The 27183-nt window shown below is 50.1% G+C and overlaps 1 protein-coding gene across 1 annotated transcript in view; it reads right to left on the bottom strand.

Annotated features, from left to right (window-relative positions):
• Positions 1 to 886: 886 nt before the first annotated feature.
• The window catches only part of LOC123753535 (EF-hand domain-containing family member C2-like), a 42837-nt gene continuing 16540 nt past the window's right edge, over positions 887 to 27183 (bottom strand). Inside the window, exons 4-8 of the mRNA XM_069309753.1 lie at positions 5744 to 5903; positions 4276 to 4407; positions 2555 to 2693; positions 1386 to 1479; positions 887 to 1012 (exon numbers count right to left, since the gene is read on the bottom strand). Coding sequence (XP_069165854.1) covers positions 887 to 1012; positions 1386 to 1479; positions 2555 to 2693; positions 4276 to 4407; positions 5744 to 5903 — 651 coding nt within the window. The remainder of the gene's footprint in view (positions 1013 to 1385; positions 1480 to 2554; positions 2694 to 4275; positions 4408 to 5743; positions 5904 to 27183) is intronic.

Below are 27183 nucleotides of genomic sequence, written 5' to 3'. Positions count from 1 at the left end.
CACCCTAGACCAGACCGGATCCGGCCAAGACAGCAGTAACAAGGTGAGCCAGACCTGTCACCTCACCCTAGACCAGACCGGATCCGGCCAAGACAGCAGTAACAAGGTGAGCCAGACCTGTCACCTCACCCTAGACCAGACCGGATCCGGCCAAGACAGCAGTAACAAGGTGAGCCAGACCTGTCACCTCACCCTAGACCAGACCGGATCCGGCCAAGACAGCAGTAACAAGGTGAGCCAGACCTGTCACCTCACCCTAGACCAGACCGGATCCGGCCAAGACAGCAGTAACAAGGTGAGCCAGACCTGTCACCTCACCCTAGACCAGACCGGATCCGGCCAAGACAGCAGTAACAAGGTGAGCCAGACCTGTCACCTCACCCTAGACCAGACCGGATCCGGCCAAGACAGCAGTAACAAGGTGAGCCAGACCTGTCACCTCACCCTAGACCAGACGGGATCCGGCCAAGACAGCAGTAACAAGGTGAGCCAGACCTGTCACCTCACCCTAGACCAGACGGGATCCGGCCAAGACAGCAGTAACAAGGTGAGCCAGACCTGTCACCTCACCCTAGACCAGACGGGATCCGGTCAAGACAGCAGTAACAAGGTGAGCCAGACCTGTCACCTCACCCTAGACCAGACCGGATCCGGCCAAGACAGCAGTAACAAGGTGAGCCAGACCTGTCACCTCACCCTAGACCAGACGGGATCCGGCCAAGACAGCAGTAACAAGGTGAGCCAGACCTGTCACCTCACCCTAGACCAGACGGGATCCGGCCAAGACAGCAGTAACAAGGTGAGCCAGACCTGTCACCTCACCCTAGACCAGACGGGATCCGGTCAAGACAGCAGTAACAAGGTGAGCCAGACCTGTCACCTCACCCTAGACCAGACCGGATCCGGCCAGATGGTGGGTGGAGGCGCTGCCCTCCAGGTCAGCCACCAGGGTGACATAGTCGACCAGGTCCACGACGCCCGTCAAGGCCTCCACCAGCGACGACTCGTCCACCTGCGGACGTCAACACTTGTACACCCTCCACCCGTCAAACACACCCGTCAAATACACAAGTTTCCAGTCAAATATCATCAATAAAGAGCCTGACATTCAGACAGTTCAGTAATATAGTTTTAAAAAAGACAGGCGTTCCAGGAGGTGTCGACGGAGGACAGAGCTGGCTAGGACAGTGCCGGATAGGAGAGTGCCGGATAGGACAGTGCCGGATAGGACAGTGCCGGATAGGACAGTGCCGGATAGGAGAGTGCCGGATAGGAGAGTGCCGGATAGGACAGTGCCGGATAGGACAGTGCCGGATAGGAGAGTGCCGGATAGGAGAGTGCCGGATAGGAGAGTGCCGGATAGGAGAGTGCCAAGGTACACTAACCTGACAAGGAAGATTGTCGTGGATGTTGGGTCGACAGCGCCAGTCGACCTCCCGACACAAGGCCTTGTAGTCGACCTGTCCGTCCTCTGTCATGCTGAGAAGGGGAACAGGGGTCAGTATGGGGTCATACTCTATCCTCCAGACTATCCCCGTCCCTCACCAGTGACAACAGACTATCCCCGTCCCTCACCAGTGACCACAGACTATCCTCGTCCCTCACCAGTGACCACAGACTATCCCCGTCCCTCACCAGTGACCACAGACTATCCTCGTCCCTCACCAGTGACCACAGACTATCCTCGTCCCTCACCAGTGACCACAGACTATCCCCGTCCCTCACCAGTGACCCTAGACTATCCTCGTCCCTCACCAGTGACCACAGACTATCCTCGTCCCTCACCAGTGACCACAGACTATCCTCGTCCCTCACCAGTGACCACAGACTATCCTCGTCCCTCACCAGTGACCACAAACTATCCTCGTCCCTCACCAGTGACCACAGACTATCCTCGTCCCTCACCAGTGACCACAGACTATCCCCGTCCCTCACCAGTGACCACAGACTATCCTCGTCCCTCACCAGTGACCACAGACTATCCTCGTCCCTCACCAGTGACCACAGACTATCCTCGTCCCTCACCAGTGACCACAGACTATCCTCGTCCCTCACCAGTGACCACAGACTATCCTCGTCCCTCACCAGTGACCACAGACTATCCCCGTCCCTCACCAGTGACCACAGACTATCCTCGTCCCTCACCAGTGACCACAGACTATCCTCGTCCCTCACCAGTGACCACAGACTATCCTCGTCCCTCACCAGTGACCACAGACTATCCCCTTCCCTCACCAGTGACCACAGACTATCCTCGTCCCTCACCAGTGACCCTAGACTATCCTCGTCCCTCACCAGTGACCCTAGACTATCCCCGTCCCTCACCAGTGACCCTAGACTATCCCCGTCCCTCACCAGTGACCACAGACTATCCTCGTCCCTCACCAGTGACCACAGACTATCCTCGTCCCTCACCAGTAACCACAGACTATCCTCGTCCCTCACCAGTGACCCTAGACTATCCTCGTCCCTCACCAGTGACCACAGACCGTCCCTCACCAGTGACCACAGACTATCCTATGTGGTGTGAGTGACGGAGTTACCTGAAGGTTACCTGTTAATGAGTGCATCAATGAGGGTGCTAGTGAGGGGCGGCCGGATGGCTTTGAGTGCCGCCCTCACAGTGCCGGATGGTAGCCGCCCACGGCCCTCCACGTCACGCCCACGGAGGCCGGATATCAGGTCCTGGACCCCTGCAGGGAGAAGCCAAACTTGAAGCAGACGTCAACAACAGCCCTGAGGCACTCCACCCACTCCCAGGGAGCTCCACCCACTCCCAGGGAGCTCCACCCACTCCCAGGGAGCTCCACCCACTCTCAGGGAGCTCCACCCACTCTCAAGGAGCTCCACCCACTCTCAGGGAGCTCCACCCACTCTCAGGGAGCTCCACCCACTCTCAGGGAGCTCCACCCACTCCCAGGGAGCTCCACCCACTCCCAGGGAGCTCCACCCACTCTCAGGGAGCTCCACCCACTCTCAAGGAGCTCCACCCACTCTCAGGGAGCTCCACCCACCTTCAGGGAGCTCCACCCACTCTCAGGGAGCTCCACCCACCCTCAGGGAGCTCCACCCACTCTCAGGGAGCTCCACCCACTCTCAGGGAGCTCCACCCACTCTTAGGAAGCTCCACCCACTCTCAGGAAGCTCCACCCACTCTCAGGGAGCTCCACCCACTCTCAGGGAGCTCCACCCACCTTCACGGAGCTCCACCCACTCTCAGGGAGCTCCACCCACTCTCAGGGAGCTCCACCCACCTTCAGGGAGCTCCACCCACTCTCAGGGAGCTCCACCCACTCTCAGGGAGCTCCACCCACTCTCAGGGAGCTCCACCCAGCCTCAGGGAGCTCCACCCACTCTCAGGGAGCTCCACCCACCTTCACGGAGCTCCACCCACTCTCAGGGAGCTCCACCCACCCTCAGGGAGCTCCACCCACTCTCAGGGAGCTCCACCCAGCCTCAGGGAGCTCCACCCACTCTCAGGGAGCTCCACCCACCTTCACGGAGCTCCACCCACTCTCAGGGAGCTCCACCCACTCTCAGGGAGCTCCACCCACTCTCAGGAAGCTCCACCCACCTTCAGGGAGCTCCACCCACTCTCAGGGAGCTCCACCCACCTTCAGGGAGCTCCACCCACTCTCAGGGAGCTCCACCCACCTTCAGGGAGCTCCACCCACTCTCAGGGAGCTCCACCCACCTTCAGGGAGCTCCACCCACTCTCAGGGAGCTCCACCCACTCCCAGGGAGCTCCACCCACTCTCAGGAAGCTCCACCCACCTTCAGGGAGCTCCACCCACTCTCAGGGAGCTCCACCCACCTTCAGGGAGCTCCATCCACTCTCAGGGAGCTCCACCCACCTTCAGGGAGCTCCATCCACTCCCAGGGAGCTCCACCCACTCTCAGGGAGCTCCACCCACCTTCAGGGAGCTCCACCCACCTTCAGGGAGCTCCACCCACTCCCAGGGAGCTCCACCCACTCCCAGGGAGCTCCACCCACCCTCAGGGAGCTCCACCCACCTTCAGGGAGCTCCACCCACCTTCAGGGAGCTCCACCCACTCCCAGGGAGCTCCACCCACTCCCAGGGAGCTCCACCCACCTTCAGGGAGCTCCACCCACCTTCAGGGAGCTCCACCCACCTTCAGGGAGCTCCACCCACTCCCAGGGAGCTCCACCCACTCCCAGGGAGCTCCACCCACTCCCAGGGAGCTCCACCCACCCTCAGGAAGCTCCACCCACCCATCAAGGAGCCCCACCCACCTTCAGGTGTAGGATCTTACCTTCAAAGTTGTGCCTCTTCAGGTGTAGGGCCGTCAGGTGTGTAAGGTTGTGACGGGTGAGGGGGCGGGGCCTCTCCTGGCGGTGACGCCGAACCAGTGTCTTCACCTGTTGCTGAGTCACTGTTGTCCCTCCTGTAACACTGTCACTGGTCAGTGTACCTGGCACTGGTCAGTGTACCTGGCACTGGTCAGTGTACCTGGCACTGGTCAGTGTACCTGGCACTGGTCAGTGTACCTGTCACTGGTCAGTGTACCTGGCACTGGTCAGTGTACCTGGCTCTGGTCAGTGTACCTGGCTCTGGTCAGTGTACCTGGCACTGGTCAGTGTACCTGGCACTGGTCAGTGTACCCTGGCACTGGTCAGTGTACCTGGCACTGGTCAGTGTACCTGGCACTGGTCAGTGTACCTGGCACTGGTCAGTGTACCTGGCACTGGTCAGTGTACCTGGCACTGGTCAGTGTACCCTGGCACTGGTCAGTGTACCTGGCACTGGTCAGTGTACCTGGCACTGGTCAGTGTACCCTGGCACTGGTCAGTGTACCTGGCACTGGTCAGTGTACCTGGCACTGGTCAGTGTACCTGTCACTGGTCAGTGTACCTGGCACTGGTCAGTGTACCTGTCACTGGTCAGTGTACCTGGCACTGGTCAGTGTACCTGGCACTGGTCAGTGTACCTGGCACTGGTCAGTGTACCCTGTCACTGGTCAGTGTACCTGGCACTGGTCAGTGTACCCTGTCACTGGTGAGTGTACCCTGGCACTGGTCAGTGTACCCTGTCACTGGTCAGTGTACCTGGCACTGGTCAGTGTACCCTGTCACTGGTCAGTGTACCTGGCACTGGTCAGTGTACCTGGCACTGGTCAGTGTACCTGGCACTGGTCAGTGTACCCTGTCACTGGTCAGTGTACCTGGCACTAGTCAGTGTACCCTGGCACTGGTCAGTGTATCTGGCACGGGTCAGTGTACCCTGGCACTGGTCAGTGTACCCTGGCACTGGTCAGTGTACCTAGCTGGCACTGGTCAGTGTACCCTGTCACTGGTCAGTGTACCCTGGCACTGGTCAGTGTACCTGGCACTGGTCAGTGTACCTGGCACTGGTCAGTGTACCCTGTCACTGGTCAGTGTACCTGGCACTGGTCAGTGTACCTGGCACTGGTCAGTGTACCTGGCACTGGTCAGTGTACCCTGTCACTGGTCAGTGTACCTGGCACTGGTCAGTATACTCTAGCTCACGCCCTCAATATCATTATTATTAATGAACAAATCCACAGATGCCTTGATTAGGGTTCGAATCCATACACAGGGTGTTCCCAGACTTGTTCTTGTCGCCTGTACCACGACATACAAGCTGTACATGGGTTCGAATCCTCCCCACAGCTCCTGTGGATTAATAATATAGTTATTGTGAGTTCTCTGAGAATTATTAATAATTTTACTGTTGTAGAACCGAGTAGAAACATGTCTGACCTAGAGCTGAGGCCAGCGCCGCCACCGCCAGGGAGGTGGACACGAACCCTGACTTGTCTGGGTCTCGGGCTGCTAGACGGTGTAGCAGGTCAGCCAGCTGGTGGTGATCCAGGCACCTGCGAGCCTCGTCCAGGGCCACGTTGTAGTTAGCCTGTGGGAACTGTCAGAGAGAGTAGTCAAGCCATTCACCTATGTATTCATACATGTTCTTCCCCATGTATATATGTATGTATACATGCGCATATACAAGCAGTTCAACGCACATATGCATATGTATACGCGTGACCCCAGGCCTGTGACCCCAAGGGCAAAGAGCCGCCAAGACTGACAGTCTCTTGTTTCCCAATCGTTCCCGCCATCCTCCTGACGTCACCAGACCGGCGGTGAAGCAAGCCGCTGTCTTCCTGTAACAGAGCCGTTCACTGTCACAGATCGCGGCGCGATAAGAGCCAGATATGTGTGTATTTCGCCCGCGATCTCCGGCTTGTTGGTTCAGTAACGGGGAATATGGCGCCGGCTCTTGGAATGTTGTTGTGGCCGCCATGTTAGGCTTCTGCTCTCTTTGTTTACATCTGCGCGCGCAACGTCAGCCAGGCAGCCGTCAGCAGCTGACGCCTTGTGTACGTCAGCAGCTGACTCCATACACCAGTAGCTGACTCCATACACCAGTAGCTGACTCCATACACCAGTAGCTGACTCCATACACCAGTAGCTGACTCCATACACCAGTAGCTGACTCCATACACCAGTAGCTGACTCCATACACCAGTAGCTGACTCCATACACCAGTAGCTGACTCCATACACCAGTAGCTGACTCCTTACACCAGTAGCTGACTCCATACACCAGTAGCTGACTCCATACACCAGTAGCTGACTCCATACACCAGTAGCTGACTCCATACACCAGTAGCTGACTCCATACACCAGTAGCTGACTCCATACACCAGTAGTTGACTCCATACACCAGTAGCTGACTCCATACACCAGTAGCTGACTCCATACACCAGTAGTTGACTCCATACACCAGTAGCTGACTCCATACACCAGTAGCTGACTCCATACACCAGTAGTTGACTCCATACACCAGTAGCTGACTCCATACACCAGTAGCTGACTCCATACACCAGTAGCTGACTCCATACACCAGTAGCTGACTCCTTACACCAGTAGCTGACTCCTTACACCAGTAGCTGACTCCATACACCAGTAGCTGACTCCTTACACCAGTAGCTGACTCCTTACACCAGTAGCTGACTCCATACACCAGTAGCTGACTCCATACACCAGTAGTTGACTCCATACACCAGTAGCTGACTCCATACACCAGTAGTTGACTCCATACACCAGTAGCTGACTCCATACACCAGGAGCTGACTCCATACACCAGTAGCTGAATCCATACACCAGTAGCTGACTCCATACACCAGTAGCTGACTCCATACACCAGTAGCTGACTCCTTACACCAGTAGCTGACTCCATACACCAGTAGCTGACTCCATACACCAGTAGCTGACTCCATACACCAGTAGCTGACTCCATACACCAGTAGCTGACTCCATACACCAGTAGCTGACTCCATACACCAGTAGCTGACTCCATACACCAGTAGCTGACTCCTTACACCAGTAGCTGACTCCATACACCAGTAGCTGACTCCATACACATGTAGCTGACTCCATACACCAGTAGCTGACTCCACACACCAGTAGCTGACTCCATACACCAGTAGCTGACTCCATACACCAGTAGCTGACTCCACACACCAGTAGCTGACTCCATACACCAGTAGCTGACTCCTTACACCAGTAGCTGACTCCTTACACCAGTAGCTGACTCCATACACCAGTAGCTGACTCCATACACCAGTAGCTGACTCCACACACCAGTAGCTGACTCCATACACCAGTAGCTGACTCCATACACCAGTAGCTGACTCCACACACCAGGAGCTGACTCCATACACCAGTAGCTGACTCCATACACCAGTAGCTGACTCCATACACCAGTAGCTGACTCCTTACACCAGTAGCTGACTCCTTACACCAGTAGCTGACTCCATACACCAGTAGCTGACTCCATACACCAGGAGCTGACTCCATACACCAGTAGCTGACTCCATACACCAGTAGCTGACTCCATACACCAGTAGCTGACTCCACACACCAGTAGCTGACTCCATACACCAGTAGCTGACTCCATACACCAGTAGCTGACTCCATACACCAGTAGCTGACTCCATACACCAGTAGCTGACTCCATACACCAGTAGCTGACTCCACACACCAGGAGCTGACTCCATACACCAGTAGCTGACTCCACACACCAGGAGCTGACTCCATACACCAGTAGCTGACTCCATACACCAGTAGCTGACTCCACACACCAGTAGCTGACTCCATACACCAGTAGCTGACTCCATACACCAGTAGTTGACTCCATACACCAGTAGCTGACTCCATACACCAGTAGCTGACTCCATACACCAGTAGTTGACTCCATACACCAGTAGCTGACTCCATACACCAGTAGCTGACTCCATACACCAGTAGTTGACTCCATACACCAGTAGCTGACTCCATACACCAGTAGCTGACTCCATACACCAGTAGCTGACTCCATACACCAGTAGCTGACTCCTTACACCAGTAGCTGACTCCTTACACCAGTAGCTGACTCCATACACCAGTAGCTGACTCCTTACACCAGTAGCTGACTTCTTACACCAGTAGCTGACTCCATACACCAGTAGCTGACTCCATACAACAGTAGTTGACTCCATACACCAGTAGCTGACTCCATACACCAGTAGTTGACTCCATACACCAGTAGCTGACTCCATACACCAGGAGCTGACTCCATACACCAGTAGCTGAATCCATACACCAGTAGCTGACTCCATACACCAGTAGCTGACTCCATACACCAGTAGCTGACTCCTTACACCAGTAGCTGACTCCATACACCAGTAGCTGACTCCATACACCAGTAGCTGACTCCATACACCAGTAGCTGACTCCATACACCAGTAGCTGACTCCATACACCAGTAGCTGACTCCATACACCAGTAGCTGACTCCATACACCAGTAGCTGACTCCTTACACCAGTAGCTGACTCCATACACCAGTAGCTGACTCCATACACATGTAGCTGACTCCATACACCAGTAGCTGACTCCACACACCAGTAGCTGACTCCATACACCAGTAGCTGACTCCATACACCAGTAGCTGACTCCACACACCAGTAGCTGACTCCATACACCAGTAGCTGACTCCTTACACCAGTAGCTGACTCCTTACACCAGTAGCTGACTCCATACACCAGTAGCTGACTCCATACACCAGTAGCTGACTCCACACACCAGTAGCTGACTCCATACACCAGTAGCTGACTCCATACACCAGTAGCTGACTCCACACACCAGGAGCTGACTCCATACACCAGTAGCTGACTCCATACACCAGTAGCTGACTCCATACACCAGTAGCTGACTCCTTACACCAGTAGCTGACTCCTTACACCAGTAGCTGACTCCATACACCAGTAGTTGACTCCATACACCAGGAGCTGACTCCATACACCAGTAGCTGACTCCATACACCAGTAGCTGACTCCATACACCAGTAGCTGACTCCACACACCAGTAGCTGACTCCATACACCAGTAGCTGACTCCATACACCAGTAGCTGACTCCATACACCAGTAGCTGACTCCATACACCAGTAGCTGACTCCATACACCAGTAGCTGACTCCACACACCAGGAGCTGACTCCATACACCAGTAGCTGACTCCACACACCAGGAGCTGACTCCATACACCAGTAGCTGACTCCATACACCAGTAGCTGACTCCACACACCAGGAGCTGACTCCATACACCAGTAGCTGACTCCATACACCAGTAGCTGACTCCATACACCAGTAGTTGACTCCATACACCAGTAGCTGACTCCATACACCAGTAGTTGACTCCATACACCAGTAGCTGACTCCATACACCAGTAGCTGACTCCATACACCAGTAGTTGACTCCATACACCAGTAGCTGACTCCATACACCAGTAGCTGACTCCATACACCAGTAGCTGACTCCATACACCAGTAGCTGACTCCTTACACCAGTAGCTGACTCCTTACACCAGTAGCTGACTCCATACACCAGTAGCTGACTCCTTACACCAGTAGCTGACTCCTTACACCAGTAGCTGACTCCATACACCAGTAGCTGACTCCATACACCAGTAGTTGACTCCATACACCAGTAGCTGACTCCATACACCAGTAGTTGACTCCATACACCAGTAGCTGACTCCATACACCAGGAGCTGACTCCATACACCAGTAGCTGAATCCATACACCAGTAGCTGACTCCATACACCAGTAGCTGACTCCATACACCAGTAGCTGACTCCTTACACCAGTAGCTGACTCCATACACCAGTAGCTGACTCCATACACCAGTAGCTGACTCCTTACACCAGTAGCTGACTCCATACACCAGTAGCTGACTCCATACACCAGGAGCTGACTCCATACACCAGTAGCTGACTCCATACACCAGTAGCTGACTCCATACACCAGTAGCTGACTCCACACACCAGTAGCTGACTCCATACACCAGTAGCTGACTCCATACACCAGTAGCTGACTCCATACACCAGTAGCTGACTCCATACACCAGTAGCTGACTCCATACACCAGTAGCTGACTCCACACACCAGGAGCTGACTCCATACACCAGTAGCTGACTCCACACACCAGGAGCTGACTCCATACACCAGTAGCTGACTCCATACACCAGTAGCTGACTCCACACACCAGTAGCTGACTCCATACACCAGTAGCTGACTCCATACACCAGTAGTTGACTCCATACACCAGTAGCTGACTCCATACACCAGTAGCTGACTCCATACACCAGTAGTTGACTCCATACACCAGTAGCTGACTCCATACACCAGTAGCTGACTCCATACACCAGTAGTTGACTCCATACACCAGTAGCTGACTCCATACACCAGTAGCTGACTCCATACACCAGTAGCTGACTCCATACACCAGTAGCTGACTCCTTACACCAGTAGCTGACTCCTTACACCAGTAGCTGACTCCATACACCAGTAGCTGACTCCTTACACCAGTAGCTGACTTCTTACACCAGTAGCTGACTCCATACACCAGTAGCTGACTCCATACAACAGTAGTTGACTCCATACACCAGTAGCTGACTCCATACACCAGTAGTTGACTCCATACACCAGTAGCTGACTCCATACACCAGGAGCTGACTCCATACACCAGTAGCTGAATCCATACACCAGTAGCTGACTCCATACACCAGTAGCTGACTCCATACACCAGTAGCTGACTCCTTACACCAGTAGCTGACTCCATACACCAGTAGCTGACTCCATACACCAGTAGCTGACTCCATACACCAGTAGCTGACTCCATACACCAGTAGCTGACTCCATACACCAGTAGCTGACTCCATACACCAGTAGCTGACTCCATACACCAGTAGCTGACTCCTTACACCAGTAGCTGACTCCATACACCAGTAGCTGACTCCATACACATGTAGCTGACTCCATACACCAGTAGCTGACTCCACACACCAGTAGCTGACTCCATACACCAGTAGCTGACTCCATACACCAGTAGCTGACTCCACACACCAGTAGCTGACTCCATACACCAGTAGCTGACTCCTTACACCAGTAGCTGACTCCTTACACCAGTAGCTGACTCCATACACCAGTAGCTGACTCCATACACCAGTAGCTGACTCCACACACCAGTAGCTGACTCCATACACCAGTAGCTGACTCCATACACCAGTAGCTGACTCCACACACCAGGAGCTGACTCCATACACCAGTAGCTGACTCCATACACCAGTAGCTGACTCCATACACCAGTAGCTGACTCCTTACACCAGTAGCTGACTCCTTACACCAGTAGCTGACTCCATACACCAGTAGTTGACTCCATACACCAGGAGCTGACTCCATACACCAGTAGCTGACTCCATACACCAGTAGCTGACTCCATACACCAGTAGCTGACTCCACACACCAGTAGCTGACTCCATACACCAGTAGCTGACTCCATACACCAGTAGCTGACTCCATACACCAGTAGCTGACTCCATACACCAGTAGCTGACTCCATACACCAGTAGCTGACTCCACACACCAGGAGCTGACTCCATACACCAGTAGCTGACTCCACACACCAGGAGCTGACTCCATACACCAGTAGCTGACTCCATACACCAGTAGCTGACTCCACACACCAGGAGCTGACTCCATACACCAGTAGCTGACTCCATACACCAGTAGCTGACTCCATACACCAGTAGTTGACTCCATACACCAGTAGCTGACTCCATACACCAGTAGTTGACTCCATACACCAGTAGCTGACTCCATACACCAGTAGCTGACTCCATACACCAGTAGTTGACTCCATACACCAGTAGCTGACTCCATACACCAGTAGCTGACTCCATACACCAGTAGCTGACTCCATACACCAGTAGCTGACTCCTTACACCAGTAGCTGACTCCTTACACCAGTAGCTGACTCCATACACCAGTAGCTGACTCCTTACACCAGTAGCTGACTCCTTACACCAGTAGCTGACTCCATACACCAGTAGCTGACTCCATACACCAGTAGTTGACTCCATACACCAGTAGCTGACTCCATACACCAGTAGTTGACTCCATACACCAGTAGCTGACTCCATACACCAGGAGCTGACTCCATACACCAGTAGCTGAATCCATACACCAGTAGCTGACTCCATACACCAGTAGCTGACTCCATACACCAGTAGCTGACTCCTTACACCAGTAGCTGACTCCATACACCAGTAGCTGACTCCATACACCAGTAGCTGACTCCATACACCAGTAGCTGACTCCATACACCAGTAGCTGACTCCATACACCAGTAGCTGACTCCATACACCAGTAGCTGACTCCATACACCAGTAGCTGACTCCTTACACCAGTAGCTGACTCCATACACCAGTAGCTGACTCCATACACATGTAGCTGACTCCATACACCAGTAGCTGACTCCACACACCAGTAGCTGACTCCATACACCAGTAGCTGACTCCATACACCAGTAGCTGACTCCACACACCAGTAGCTGACTCCATACACCAGTAGCTGACTCCTTACACCAGTAGCTGACTCCTTACACCAGTAGCTGACTCCATACACCAGTAGCTGACTCCATACACCAGTAGCTGACTCCACACACCAGTAGCTGACTCCATACACCAGTAGCTGACTCCATACACCAGTAGCTGACTCCACACACCAGGAGCTGACTCCATACACCAGTAGCTGACTCCATACACCAGTAGCTGACTCCATACACCAGTAGCTGACTCCTTACACCAGTAGCTGACTCCTTACACCAGTAGCTGACTCCATACACCAGTAGCTGACTCCATACACCAGGAGCTGACTCCATACACCAGTAGCTGACTCCATTCACCAGTAGCTGACTCCATACACCAGTAGCTGACTCCACACACCAGTAGCTGACTCCATACACCAGTAGCTGACTCCATACACCAGTAGCTGACTCCATACACCAGTAGCTGACTCCATACACCAGTAGCTGACTCCATACACCAGTAGCTGACTCCACACACCAGGAGCTGACTCCATACACCAGTAGCTGACTCCACACACCAGGAGCTGACTCCATACACCAGTAGCTGACTCCATACACCAGTAGCTGACTCCACACACCAGTAGCTGACTCCATACACCAGTAGCTGACTCCATACACCAGTAGTTGACTCCATACACCAGTAGCTGACTCCATACACCAGTAGCTGACTCCATACACCAGTAGTTGACTCCATACACCAGTAGCTGACTCCATACACCAGTAGCTGACTCCATACACCAGTAGTTGACTCCATACACCAGTAGCTGACTCCATACACCAGTAGCTGACTCCATACACCAGTAGCTGACTCCATACACCAGTAGCTGACTCCTTACACCAGTAGCTGACTCCTTACACCAGTAGCTGACTCCATACACCAGTAGCTGACTCCTTACACCAGTAGCTGACTCCTTACACCAGTAGCTGACTCCATACACCAGTAGCTGACTCCATACAACAGTAGTTGACTCCATACACCAGTAGCTGACTCCATACACCAGTAGTTGACTCCATACACCAGTAGCTGACTCCATACACCAGGAGCTGACTCCATACACCAGTAGCTGAATCCATACACCAGTAGCTGACTCCATACACCAGTAGCTGACTCCATACACCAGTAGCTGACTCCTTACACCAGTAGCTGACTCCATACACCAGTAGCTGACTCCATACACCAGTAGCTGACTCCATACACCAGTAGCTGACTCCATACACCAGTAGCTGACTCCATACACCAGTAGCTGACTCCATACACCAGTAGCTGACTCCATACACCAGTAGCTGACTCCTTACACCAGTAGCTGACTCCATACACCAGTAGCTGACTCCATACACATGTAGCTGACTCCATACACCAGTAGCTGACTCCACACACCAGTAGCTGACTCCATACACCAGTAGCTGACTCCATACACCAGTAGCTGACTCCACACACCAGTAGCTGACTCCATACACCAGTAGCTGACTCCTTACACCAGTAGCTGACTCCTTACACCAGTAGCTGACTCCATACACCAGTAGCTGACTCCATACACCAGTAGCTGACTCCACACACCAGTAGCTGACTCCATACACCAGTAGCTGACTCCATACACCAGTAGCTGACTCCACACACCAGGAGCTGACTCCATACACCAGTAGCTGACTCCATACACCAGTAGCTGACTCCATACACCAGTAGCTGACTCCTTACACCAGTAGCTGACTCCTTACACCAGTAGCTGACTCCATACACCAGTAGCTGACTCCATACACCAGGAGCTGACTCCATACACCAGTAGCTGACTCCATACACCAGTAGCTGACTCCACACACCAGTAGCTGACTCCATACACCAGTAGCTGACTCCATACACCAGCAGCTGACTCCATACACCAGTAGCTGACTCCATACACCAGTAGCTGACTCCACACACCAGGAGCTGACTCCATACACCAGTAGCTGACTCCACACACCAGGAGCTGACTCCATACACCAGTAGCTGACTCCATACACCAGTAGCTGACTCCACACACCAGGAGCTGACTCCATACACCAGTAGCTGACTCCATACACCAGTAGCTGACTCCATACACCAGTAGTTGACTCCATACACCAGTAGCTGACTCCATACACCAGTAGTTGACTCCATACACCAGTAGCTGACTCCATACACCAGGAGCTGACTCCATACACCAGTAGCTGACTCCATACACCAGTAGCTGACTCCATACACCAGTAGCTGACTCCATACACCAGTAGCTGACTCCTTACACCAGTAGCTGACTCCATACACCAGTAGCTGACTCCATACACCAGTAGCTGACTCCACACACCAGTAGCTGACTCCACACACCAGTAGCTGACTCCATACACCAGTAGCTGACTCCATACACCAGTAGCTGACTCCATACACCAGTAGCTGACTCCATACACCAGTAGCTGACTCCATACACCAGTAGCTGACTCCATACACCAGTAGCTGACTCCATACACCAGTAGCTGACTCCATACACCAGTAGCTGACTCCATACACCAGTAGCTGACTCCATACACCAGTAGCTGACTCCACACACCAGTAGCTGACTCCACACACCAGGAGCTGACTCCATACACCAGTAGCTGACTCCATACACCAGTAGCTGACTCCATACACCAGTAGCTGACTCCATACACCAGTAGCTGACTCCACACACCAGGAGCTGACTCCATACACCAGTAGCTGACTCCACACACCAGGAGCTGACTCCATACACAAGTAGCTGACTCCATACACCAGTAGCTGACTCCATACACCAGTAGCTGACTCCATACACCAGTAGCTGACTCCACACACCAGGAGCTGACTCCATACACCAGTAGCTGACTCCATACACCAGTAGCTGACTCCATACACCAGTAGCTGACTCCATACACCAGTAGCTGACTCCATACACCAGTAGCTGACTCCATACACCAGTAGCTGACTCCATACACCAGGAGCTGACTCCATACACCAGTAGCTGACTCCATACACCAGGAGCTGACTCCATACACCAGTAGCTGACTCCATACACCAGTAGCTGACTCCATACACCAGTAGCTGACTCCATACACCAGTAGCTGACTCCATACACCAGTAGCTGACTCCATACACCAGTAGCTGACTCCATACACCAAGCGTCAGGCAGCATATCACTTCAGGAGTCAGAATTAATGTAAACAACAGATCAACAAATGTTCCTCTGTTGCCTCTGAGGCAACAGAGGAACAACAAGACTCAAGAGGCTCCTGTGGCTCCGTCAACAGCTCCGGCCGTCCTCTACACGACGCTAACTGTTGCCTCTGTAAGACTCAAGAGGCTCCTGTGGCTCCGTCAACAGCTCCCGCCGTCCTCTACACGACGCTAACTGTTGCCTCTGTAAGACTCAAGAGGCTCCTGTGGCTCCGTCAACAGCTCCGGCCGTCCTCTACACGACGCTAACTGCCCAACCATGTAATTATATCCACCAACAAACATCGCAACTTGCAATATTTGCAATGTTGATTCACAACGAATATTTCTTGCCCGGCTATTTTTGTGGATGAGGCTACACCCACCAGTGGTCGCTACACCCACCAGTGGTCGCTACACCCACCAGTGGACGCTACACCCACCAGTGGTCGCTACACCCAGCAGTGGTCGCTACACCCAGCAGTGGTCGCTACACCCAGCAGTGGTCGCTACACCCAGCAGTGGTCGCTACACCCAGCAGTGGACGCTACACCCAGCAGTGGACGCTACACCCAGCAGTGGTCGCTACACCCAGCAGTGGACGCTACACGCAGCAGTGGACGCTACACCCAGCAGTGGACGCTACACGCAGCAGTGGACGCTACACCCAGCAGTGGACGCTACACCCAGCAGTGGACGCTACACGCAACAGTGGACGCTACACCCAGCAGTGGTCGCTACACCCAGCAGTGGACGCTACACCCAGCAGTGGACGCTACACCCACCATTGGTCGCTACACCCAGCAGTGGTCGCTACACCCAGCAGTGGTCGCTACACCCACCAGTGCACGCTACACCCACCAGTGGTCGCTACACCCAGCAGTGGTCGCTACACCGACCAGTGGACGCTACACCCACCAGTGGACGCTACACCCACCAGTGGACGCTACACCCAGCAGTGGACGCTACACCCAGCAGTGGACGCTACACCCACCAGTGGTCGCTACACCCAGCAGTGGACGCTACACCCAGCAGTGGACGCTACATCCACCAGTGGTCACTACACCCAGCAGTGGACGCTACACCCACCAGTGGACGCTACACCCACCAGTGGACGCTACACCCACCAGTGGACGCTACACCCACCAGTGGACGCTACACTCAGCAGTGGACGCTACACCCACCAGTGGACGCTACACCCAGCAGTGGACGCTACACCCAGCAGTGGACGCTACACCCTGCAGTGGACGCTACACCCAGCAGTGGTCGCTACACCCAGCAGTGGTCGCTACACCCAGCAGTGGACGCTACACCCAGCAGTGGACGCTACACCCACCAGTGGACGCTACACCCACCAGTGGACGCTACACCCAGCAGTGGACGCTACACCCACCAGTGGTCGCTACACCCAGCAGTGGACGCTACACCCAGCAGTGGTCGCTACACCCAGCAGTGGTCGCTACACCCAGCAGTGGACGCTACACCCACCAGTGGTCGCTACACCCAGCAGTGATCGCTACACCCACCAGTGGACGCTACACCCAGCAGTGGACGCTACACCCACCAGTGGTCGCTACACCCAGCAGTGGACGCTACACCCACCAGTGGACGCTACACCCACAAGTGGACGCTACACCCACCAGTGGACGCTACACCCACCAGTAATCGCTACACCCACCAGTGGACGCTACACCCACCAGTGGACGCTACACCCAGCAGTGGTCGCTACACCCAGCAGTGGTCGCTACACCCACCAGTGGACGCTACACCCACCGGTGGACGCTACACCCAGCAGTGGACGCTTCACCCAGCAGTGGACGCTACACCTAGCAGTGGACGCTACACCCACCAGTGGACGCTACACCCACCAGTGGACGCTACACCCAGCAGTGGACGCTACACCCAGCAGTGGACGCTACACCCACCAGTGGTCGCTACACCCAGCAGTGGACGCTACACCCACCAGTGGTCGCTACACCCAGCAGTGGACGCCACACCCAGCAGTGGTCGCTACATTCAGCATTGGTCGCTACACCCACCAGTGGTCGCTACACCCAGCAGTGGTCGCTACACCCAGCAGTGGACGCTACACCCAGCGGTGGACGCTACACCCAGCAGTGGTCGATACACCCAGCAGTGGACGCTACACCCACCAGTGGTCGCTACACCCAGCAGTGGACGCTACACCCAGCAGTGGACGCTACACCCAGCAGTGGACGCTACACCCACCAGTGGGCGCTACACCCAGCAGTGGTCGCTACACCCAGCAGTGGACGCTACACCCACCAGTGGTCGCTACACCCAGCAGTGGACGCTACACCCACCAGTGGTCGCTACACCCACCAGTGGTCGCTACACCCACCAGTGGTCGCTACACCCAGCAGTGGACGCTACACCCAGCAGTGGACGCTACACCCAGCAGTGGACGCTACACCCAGCAGTGGTCGCTACACCCAGCAGTGGACGCTACACCCAGCAGTGGACGCTACACCCAGCAGTGGACGCTACACCCAGCAGTGGTCGCTACACCCAGCAGTGGTCGCTACACCCACCAGTGGACGCCACACCCAGCAGAGGACGCTACACCCAGCAGTGGTCGCTACACCCAGCAGTGGACGCTACACCCAGCAGTGGACGCTACACCCACCAGTGGACGCTACACCCAGCAGTGGACGCTACATCCAGCAGTGGACGACACACCCAGCAGTGGACGCTACACCCAGCAGTGGACGACACACCCAGCAGTGGTCGCTACACCCACCAGTGGACGCTACACCCACCAGTGGACGCTACACCCACCAGTGGACGCTACACCCATCAGTGGTCACTACACCCACCAGTCGTCGCTACACCCAGCAGTGGTCGCTACACCCAGCAGTGGACGCTACACCCAATAGTGGTCGCTACACCCAGCAGTGGACGCCACACCCAGCAGAGGACGCTACACCCAGCAGTGGTCGCTACACCCAGCAGTGGACGCTACACCCAGCAGTGGTCGCTACACCCAGCAGTGGTCGCTACACCCACCATTGGTCGCTACACCCAGCAGTGGACGCTACACCCAGCAGTGGACGCTACACCCAGCAGTGGTCGCTACACCCAGCAGTGGTCGCTACACCAAGCAGTGGTCGCTACACCCAGCAGTGGTCGCTACACCAAGCAGTGGTCGCTACACCCTGCAGTGGACGACACACCCAGCAGTGGACGCTACACCCAGCAGTGGTCGCTACACCCAGCAGTGGTCGCTACACCAAGCAGTGGTCGCTACACCCAGCAATGGACGACACACCCAGCAGTGGACGACACACCCAGCAGTGGACGACACACCCAGCAGTGGACGCTACACCCAGCAGTGGACGACACACCCAGCAGTGGACGACACACCCAGCAGTGGACGCTACACCCAGCAGTGGACGACACACCCAGCAGTGGACGCTACACCCAGCAGTGGACGCTACACCCAGCAGTGGACGCTACACCCAATAGTGGTCGCTACACCCAGCAGTGGTCGCTACACCCAGCAGTGGACGCTACACCCAGCAGTGGACGCTACACCCAGCAGTGGTCGCTACACCCAGCAGTGGTCGCTACACCAAGCAGTGGTCGCTACACCCAGCAATGGACGACACACCCAGCAGTGGACGACACACCCAGCAGTGGACGACGCACCCAGCAGTGGACGCTACACCCAGCAGTGGACGACACACCCAGCAGTGGACGACACACCTAGCAGTGGACGCTACACCCAGCAGTGGACGACACACCCAGCAGTGGACGCTACACCCACCAGTGGTCGCTACACCCAGCAGTGGACGCTACACCCACCAGTGGTCGCTACACCCAGCAGTGGACGCTATACCCAGCAGTGGACGCTACACCCAGCAGTGGTCGCTACACCCAGCAGTGGTCGCTACACCCAGCAGTGGTCGCTACACCCAGCAGTGGACGCTACACCCAGCAGTGGTCGCTACACCCAGCAGTGGTCGCTACACCCAGCAGTGGTCGCTACACCCACCAGTGGTCGCTACACCCACCAGTGGTCGCTACACCCACCTGTGGTCGCTACACCCACCAGTGGTCGCTACACCCAGCAGTGGTCGCTACACCCAGCAGTGGTCGCTACACCCACCAGTGGTCGCTACACCCAGCAGTGGACGCTACACCCACCAGTGGTCGCTACACCCAGCAGTGGACGCTACACCCACCAGTGGACGACATTCATTCGTAGAAGTTCGCAAACAGGACACCTAGGGGAGAACCCATGTGGATGAAACAATCGGGATGATAGCGGACAAAGTGTACCGTGATCCGGCCTGTACTCCTCTTGACATACCAGAAAACAGTGTAAGGAAACTACTCCAAGCTTGTACTAAAGAGGCACCCTTCTTGAGCCCGGATGGGCACATGTATAAGCAAGTAGATGGGGTCGCCATGGGTTCTCCCCTAGGTGTCCTGTTTGCAAACTTCTACATGGGTACCATCGAGCAAAAAGTCTTAGTCGACATGAACTTGAAACCGGCCATATACTGCAGGTATGTTGACGACATTTTTACACAGGTACCTGATGTCAGACATCTGCAGGAGCTGAAGGAGGCATTTGAGCGGAATTCTGAGTTGCGTTTCACTTACGAGATGGAGAAGGATGGGAAGCTGCCCTTTCTAGATGTAACAGTCATGGAAAGGAGCGGAGTTTTCCACACTGCAGTCTACACTAAGGAAACAAACATAGGAATGTGCCTGAATGCCAACAGTGACTGCCCGGACAGGTACAAGAGAAGTGTTGTTAACGCTTATGTCGACCGTGCTCTCAGCCACAGCTCAGGATGGAAGCAAGTCGATGAAGAACTCTGTAGGGTAAGGCAGGTCCTAGTCAACAACGGCTTCTCCAATGGTTTCGTTGAAGACATCATAAGAAGGAAAGTGAAACGCCATGCAACCTCTGAAGAGACAACTAACACAACACCTATACCCCCTATTAGACTATTTTACAGGAACTTCTTTTCCACAGCTCATAAAACGGAGGAAAGGGTCCTGAAAGATATTGTTAATAGAAACGTTATCCCTACAGACAAAAATCAGAAGGTACAACTGACGATCTACTATAAAACCAAGAAAACGGCCAGCCTACTCATGAGAAACTCTCCAGACACAAAGCAGAACGCTTTAAAAGAGACCAAAGTCGTCTATGCCTTCAAATGCCCTCTTGGGGACTGTAAGCCTCAAAGAATTCAGTATATAGGCAAGACAACAACATCTCTTTCCAGGCGATTAACGATGCATAAGCAACAGGGCTCCATTAAGGAACATATAATCTCTTCCCACAACCAAACCATCACCAGAGAAATCTTAACAAAAAACACGGAAATCATCGATAGATACAGCGATAGCAGGCGGCTAGATATCTGCGAGGCACTACACATTAAGAAGTCAACACCAGCAATCAACAGCCAATTAATGCACAACTATATTCTACCCACTTCAAGACTCCGCACCAATATAGAAGCATCAAGAAATATGGGCCAATAGGCCCTTTGCAGTTACTTCCATTCTTCCCTTTAACTTACAAAATATTATACCCATTGTTTCGTGTTCTGTCTTGTGTTGAAAGTTTGTTTTCACCTCATCCAAAACTGTTGTAACATATCACCTCACCCAAATGCACGTATAAAATCGAAGCTGTTTAAACTGTTTAGTTATAGTTGTGTGTGTGTAAACTAAAGTCTTTGAAAATGTAATAAGTTATTACGAAACGCGTTCAAGTGTCACTTGATATATATATATGTCGTACCTAGTAGCCAGAACGCACTTCTCAGCCTACTATGCAAGGCCCGATTTGCCTAATAAGCCAAGTTTTCATGAATTATTATATTTTCTCTAATTTTTTCCTTATGAAATGATAAAGCTACCCATTTCATTATGTATGAAGTCAATTTTTTTTATTGGAGTTAAAATTAACGTAGATATATGACCGAACCTAACCAACCCTACCTAACCTAACCTAACCTTTCTTTATAGGATAGGTTAGGTTAGGTAGCCGAAAAAGTTAGGTTAGGTTAGGTTAGGTAGTCGAAAAACAATTAATTCATGAAAACTTGGCTTATTAGGCAAATCGGGCCTTGCATAGTAGGCTGAGAAGTGCGTTCTGGCTACTAGGTACGACATATATATATATATATATATATATATATATATATATATATATATATATATATATATATATATATATATATATATATATATATATATATATATATATGTCGTACCTAGTAGCCAGAACGCACTTCTCAGCATATATATATATATATATATATGTCGTACCTAGTAGCCAGAACGTGCTTTTTGGCCTACTATGCAAGGCCTGATTTGCCTAATAGGCAAAGTTTTCCTGAATTAATCAATTTTCTCTAATTTTTTTCTTATGAAATGATAAAGCTACCCATTTCATTATGTACGAGGTCAATTTTTTTTATTGGAGTTAAAATTAACGAAAATAGATGACCGAACCTAACCAACCCTACCTAACCTAAACTAACCTATCTTTATAGGTTAGGTTAGGTTAGGTAACCGAAAAACTTAGGTTAGGTTAGGTTAGGTAGGTTAGGTAGTCGAAAAACAATTAATTCATGAAAACTTGGCTTCTTAGGCAAATCGGGCCTTGCATAGTAGGCTGAGAAGTGAGTTCTGGCTACTAGGTACGACATATATATATATATATATATATATATATATATATATATATATATATATATATATATATATATATATATATATATATATATATATATATATACATATATATACATATATATATATATATGTATATATATACATATATATATATATATATATATATATATATATATACATATATATATATATATATATATATATATATATATATATATATATATATATATATACATATATATATATATATATATATATATATATATATATATATATATATATATATATATATATATATATATATATATATATATATGTATATATATATATATATATATATATATATATATATATATATATATATATATATATATATGTATATATGTATATATACATATATACATATATACATATATATATATATACATATATACATATATACATATATACATATATACATATACATATATACATATATACATATATACATATATACATATATACATATATATATACATATATACATATATACATATATACATATATATATATATATATACATATATACATATATATATATATATATATATATATATATATATATATATATATATGTATATATATATATATATATATGTATATATATATATATATATATGTATATATGTATATATACATATATACATATATTATTAAATATGACCGAAAAAGTAAGATTAATAATTCTAACACGAATTTTCTCAATCTTTCGTACATTATGCTTCACTGTTGGAGGTAAATCAAAAATCACTTCTCCAAAATTCATTTTTATTTCTAGTCTGACGCGACACGGGCGCGTTTCGTAAAACTTATTACATTTTCAAAGACTTCACAAATACACAACTGATTAGAACTTGCGTTTCCCTGATTTTATATCTACATTTGAGTGAGGTGGGAAGGGTGATGTGGCATTACATTTGAGTGAGGTGGGAAGGATGATGTGGCATTAACACAAGACAGAACACTAGAGGATATTAATAGGGTATTAAAAGTATCAACACAAGACAGAACAGAAACAATGGGTATTGAATAGAAGTGTTTGTAGAAAGCCTATTGGTCCATATTTCTTGATGCTTCTATATTGGAGCGGAGTCTTGAGGTGGGTAGAATATAGTTGTGCAATAATTGGCTGTTGATTGCTGGTGTTGACTTCTTGATGTGTAGTGCCTCGCAAACGTCAAGCCGCCTGCTATCGCTGTATCTATCGATGATTTCTGTGTTGTTTACTAGGATTTCTCTGGCGATGGTTTGGTTATGGGAAGAGATTAAATGTTCCTTAATGGAGCCCTGTTGTTTATGCATCGTTAAACGCCTAGAAAGAGATGTTGTTGTCTTGCCTATATACTGGGTTTTTTGGAGCTTACAGTCCCCAAGTGGGCATTTGAAGGCATAGACGACGTTAGTCTCTTTTAAAGCGTTCTGTTTCGTGTCTGGAGAGTTTCTCATGAGTAGGCTGGCCGTTTTTCTGGTTTTATAGTAAATCGTCAGTTGTATCCTCTGATTTTTGTCTGTAGGGATAACGTTTCTATTAACAATATCTTTCAGGACCCTTTCCTCTGTTTTATGAGCTGTGGAAAAGAAGTTCCTGTAAAATAGTCTAATAGGGGGTATAGGTGTTGTGTTAGTTGTCTCTTCGGAGGTTGCATGGCTTTTCACTTTCCTTCTTATGATGTCTTCGATGAAACCATTGGAGAAGCCGTTATTGACTAGAACCTGCCTTACCCTACAGAGTTCTTCGTCGACTTGCTTCCATTCTGAGCTGTGGCTGAGAGCACGGTCGACGTATGCGTTAACAACGTCGACCGTGCTCTCAGCCACAGCTCAGAATGGAAGCAAGTCGACGAAGAACTCTGTAGGGTAAGGCAGGTTCTAGTCAATAACGGCTTCTCCAATGGTTTCATCGAAGACATCATAAGAAGGAAAGTGAAAAGCCATGCAACCTCCGAAGAGACAACTAACACAACACCTATACCCCCTATTAGACTATTTTACAGGAACTTCTTTTCCACAGCTCATAAAACAGAGGAAAGGGTCCTGAAAGATATTGTTAATAGAAACGTTATCCCTACAGACAAAAATCAGAGGATACAACTGACGATTTACTATAAAACCAGAAAAACGGCCAGCCTACTCATGAGAAACTCTCCAGACACGAAACAGAACGCTTTAAAAGAGACTAACGTCGTCTATGCCTTCAAATGCCCACTTGGGGACTGTAAGCTCCAAAAAACCCAGTATATAGGCAAGACAACAACATCTCTTTCTAGGCGTTTAACGATGCATAAACAACAGGGCTCCATTAAGGAACATATAATCTCTTCCCATAACCAAACCATCGCCAGAGAAATCCTAGTAAACAACACAGAAATCATCGATAGATACAGCGATAGCAGGCGGCTTGACGTTTGCGAGGCACTACACATCAAGAAGTCAACACCAGCAATCAACAGCCAATTATTGCACAACTATATTCTACCCACCTCAAGACTCCGCTCCAATATAGAAGCATCAAGAAATATGGACCAATAGGCTTTCTACAAACACTTCTATTCAATACCCATTGTTTCTGTTCTGTCTTGTGTTGATACTTTTAATACCCTATTAATATCCTCTAGTGTTCTGTCTTGTGTTAATGCCACATCATCCTTCCCACCTCACTCAAATGTAATGCCACATCACCCTTCCCACCTCACTCAAATGTAGATATAAAATCAGGGAAACGCAAGTTCTAATCAGTTGTGTATTTGTGAAGTCTTTGAAAATGTAATAAGTTTTACGAAACGCGCCCGTGTCGCGTCAGACTAGGAATAAAAATGAATTTTGGAGAAGTGATTTTTGATTTACCTCCAACAGTGAAGCATAATGTACGAAAGATTGAGAAAATTCGTGTTAGAATTATTAATCTTACTTTTTCGGTCATATTTAATAATATATGTCTACAGGAAAGACTGCTACCAAAATATACTAATATACATATATATATATACATATATACATATATACATATATACATATATACATATATACATATATACATATATATATATACATATATACATATATACATATATACATATATACATATATATATATACATATATACATATATACATATATACATATATATATATATATATATACATATATACATATATATATATATATATATATATATATATATATATATATATATATATATATATATATATATATATATATATATATATTAGTATATTTTGGTAGCAGTCTTTCCTGTAGACATATTTTATTAAATATGACCGAAAAAGTAAGATTAATAATTCTAACACGAATTTTCTCAATCTTTCGTACATTACGCTTCACTGTTGGAGGTAAATCAAAAATCACTTCTCCAAAATTCATTTTTATTTCTAGTCTGACGCGACACGGGCGCGTTTCGTAAAACTTATTACATTTTCAAAGACTTCACAAATACACAACTGATTAGAACTTGCGTTTCCCTGATTTTATATCTACATTTGAGTGAGGTGGGAAGGGTGATGTGGCATTACATTTGAGTGAGGTGGGAAGGATGATGTGGCATTAGAGGATATTAATAGGGTATTAAAAGTATCAACACAAGACAGAACACGAAACAATGGATATTGAATAGAAGTGTTTGTAGAAAGCCTATTGGTCCATATTTCTTGATGCTTCTATATTGGAGCGGAGTCTTGAGGTGGGTAGAATATAGTTGTGCAATAATTGGCTGTTGATTGCTGGTGTTGACTTCTTGATGTGTAGTGCCTCGCAAACGTCAAGCCGCCTGCTATCGCTGTACCTATCGATGATTTCTGTGTTGTTTACTAGGATTTCTCTGGCGATGGTTTGGTTATGGGAAGAGATTATATGTTCCTTAATGGAGCCCTGTTGTTTATGCATCGTTAAACGCCTAGAAAGAGATGTTGTTGTCTTGCCTATATACTGGGTTTTTTGGAGCTTACAGTCCCCAAGTGGGCATTTGAAGGCATAGACGACGTTAGTCTCTTTTAAAGCGTTCTGTTTCGTGTCTGGAGAGTTTCTCATGAGTAGGCTGGCCGTTTTTCTGGTTTTATAGTAAATCGTCAGTTGTATCCTCTGATTTTTGTCTGTAGGGATAACGTTTCTATTAACAATATCTTTCAGGACCCTTTCCTCTGTTTTATGAGCTGTGGAAAAGAAGTTCCTGTAAAATAGTCTAATAGGGGGTATAGGTGTTGTGTTAGTTGTCTCTTCGGAGGTTGCATGGCTTTTCACTTTCCTTCTTATGATTGTCGGGAAACCGACACACACACACAACCACACACAAATAACACAGTCTCCCCTAGTCTATA

This window comes from Procambarus clarkii, chromosome 6, assembly GCF_040958095.1.
Source record: "Procambarus clarkii isolate CNS0578487 chromosome 6, FALCON_Pclarkii_2.0, whole genome shotgun sequence".
Lineage (NCBI taxonomy): Eukaryota > Metazoa > Arthropoda > Malacostraca > Decapoda > Cambaridae > Procambarus > Procambarus clarkii.
Note: the sequence above shows the minus strand (reverse complement) of the source record. Positions and strands in the feature narration are given on the sequence as shown.